We start from the raw sequence: 2609 nt of genomic DNA, 5'->3' as shown, positions 1-2609 counted from the left end.
TTTGCCAACTTCAACTTTTGAGAAGATGGTATACAAGATTGGAATGCGGAGACTCAAATATTTGAAACAAGGTTTTCATCAGGGGGAGTAAAATACGTGATGTACTCTTTTTTTCTTACTAAGATTTTTTCCCACAGGGTTTTCCTTATAAGGTTTTTAATGAGACAGCTAGAAATGCGTATTACTAAATATGTGTACTCTTTTTCCTTCACTAGGATTTTTCCCACTTGATTTTTCCTAGTAAGGTTTTAACGAGGCACAATACCTTTTAATGAACATCCAAGGGGGAGTGTTATGAAAATAATTATATTGTGGATGTTCATTTATTACTCCGCTATAGATAATCTTCCTGAAAAAGATTATCCATTTAGTACTCTGTTGAAATTTATCTACAAGCAGCCGATGCAGGTAGGTTGCAAGCAGCTCAATGAAATGATTTGCAGCAGCTTCTTATTAAACAGGTAGGTTACAAGCAGCTCATGTAGACAACTTACAAGCAGCTAAAGAAAAGCCTTGCAGCTGCTTCCTGAAAAGCCTCGCAGCTGTTTCCTTTCTTCTATAAATAGAAGAGTTTTCAGTTCATTATATACATACGTTTGAAATTTGAATAATATATCAGTTTCTATCTGTACTTGTCTTTACTTTACAATTTTTATTTTATAATAAATTTTAATTTATTATAGCCACATAAAAGAAGATAAATTTGTCAAGGAGGATAGCCGCCAGAGTTGACACTTGACAGGTCTCATATACCAATCTCCAAAGTCTCCTCCAACTATCATTGTAATTGAGCTTTCCTTTGCTGGAAATTTGGAAACCAAAAGATGAGCTGGTGGTGGTCTGGAGCTATAGGCGCTGCAAAGGTAACTTCTCCCTCTACTTCTTTATTCAACAATCTAATAATATAGTAATTCTTAATCCTCCAGAAAAAAGTCGAACAAGATGATGCCCCAGTACAGAAGCATCAAAGCGTTGCACTAATAATCGGAGTCACCGGCATTGTCGGCAACAGCCTCGCCGAGATCCTCCCTCTTTCCGACACCCCCGGTGGTCCTTGGAAGGTCTACGGCGTCGCTCGCCGTCCTAGACCGTCGTGGAACGCCGACCACCCGATCGAGTACATCCAATGCGACATCTCAAACCCTGAAGATACGCAATCCAAACTCACTCTACTCGGCGACGTCACCCACGTTTTCTACGTGACTTGGGCCAGTCGATCCACAGAGATCCAAAACTGTGAAACCAACGGGAAAATGTTTAAAAATTTGCTCAATGCTATTATCCCCAATTGCCCCAATTTGTCTCACATCTGTTTGCAAACGGGTCGAAAACACTATCACGGCCCGTTTGAATTGTTCGGAAAAGTAGCACATGATACCCCACATCACGAGGGTTTGCCCCGTTTACCCGTACCCAATTTCTACTACACTCTTGAGGATATTCTATTTGAGGAGGTGAAAAAGAAAGAAAAATTAACATGGTCAGTTCATAGGCCCGGGTTGATATTTGGGTTTTCACCCTATAGTTTAATGAATATTATTGCAACTCTGTGTGTTTATGCAGCTATATGTAAACATGAGGGGTTGAAATTGAAATTTCCAGGCGTTAAATCAGCTTGGGACGGGTACTCGGACTGTTCAGATGCGGATTTAATTGCCGAGCATCAGATATGGGCGTCAGTGGATCCTAATGCGAAGAATGAGGCATTCGATGTAAGCAATGGGGATGTGTTTAAGTGGAAGCATTTGTGGGGGATTTTAGCTGAGGAATTTGAAGTGGAAGCTGAAGAATTTGATGAAAAGAGCAAGAGATGGACATTGGAGGAGATGATGAAGGATAAAGGAGAAATTTGGGATGAGATTGTGAAGGAGAATGGATTGGTGCCTAATAAATTGGAGCAAGTTGGAGGTTGGTGGTTTGTTGATATTGTTCTTAGTGGAGAGTGTCCTTTGGATGCTATGAACAAGAGTAAAGAACATGGCTTTTTGGGTTTTAGGAACTCCAAAAATTCCTTCGTTTCATGGATTGATAAGGTGAAAGCCTACAAAATTGTTCCTTAATTTGTTTGATTGGTGAAGTTTTCTTTACGACTCATATAAGTTAAAGTTGTGGGATATATAAGTTAGACTCACGAAAGATAAGTGGAAATGTGGATGGAAAGTGTATTTTGAGCTTGTCTACTCTCCATTATGTTGTTGATAAACATAAAAGAAAATTACTGCAAAAGCAGCCATTCCTGATGCTTGTATATTGGAAAAGGTTTTGGATTAATAAACTATAAACTATACCTACAACTAAAATAACCACACACACACACACACACACACACACACACACACACACACACACACACACACACATATATATATATATATATATATATATATATATATATATATATATATATATATATATATATATGTATGTATATTTTTATATAAAATTTCTAAAATGTTATGGTACATATTAGTCGTTTGTATTTTTAAGTCTAGTTCTTTGCTATTACAATAGTCTAATTCTTTGCCTTTACATTCTAGTTTGATTGGTAGTTTGTTTTTGCTAAGTACAAGAATTATTTTATGTTAAAAATAATCAATTTTTAATTGAGT

The 2609-nt window shown here is 37.2% G+C and overlaps 1 protein-coding gene across 1 annotated transcript; it reads left to right on the top strand.

Moving 5' to 3' along the window:
* Positions 1–703: 703 nt before the first annotated feature.
* On the top strand, positions 704–2237 carry LOC107805824 ((S)-8-oxocitronellyl enol synthase ISY1). The gene is made up of 2 exons (XM_016629907.2): positions 704–863; positions 927–2237. Exons 1-2 carry the CDS (start codon positions 825–827, stop codon positions 2058–2060), a joined length of 1173 nt encoding a protein of 390 aa, XP_016485393.1. The 5' UTR covers positions 704–824; the 3' UTR covers positions 2061–2237.
* The last annotated feature ends 372 nt before the right edge of the window (positions 2238–2609 follow it).

The sequence above is a fragment of the Nicotiana tabacum genome, chromosome 9, assembly GCF_000715075.1.
Source record: "Nicotiana tabacum cultivar K326 chromosome 9, ASM71507v2, whole genome shotgun sequence".
NCBI classification, from domain to species: domain Eukaryota; kingdom Viridiplantae; phylum Streptophyta; class Magnoliopsida; order Solanales; family Solanaceae; genus Nicotiana; species Nicotiana tabacum.
The sequence above is the reverse complement of the archived record's forward strand: the minus strand, read 5'-3'. Positions and strand labels throughout refer to the sequence as shown.

Coding starts and splice junctions, on each gene's coding strand:
- LOC107805824 (XM_016629907.2), top strand. CDS start 825: ATGAGCTGGTGGTGGTCTGGAGCTATAGGCGCTGCAAAG. Junction 864..926: donor GAGCTATAGGCGCTGCAAAG/GTAACTTCTCCC, acceptor TTAATCCTCCAG/AAAAAAGTCGAACAAGATGA.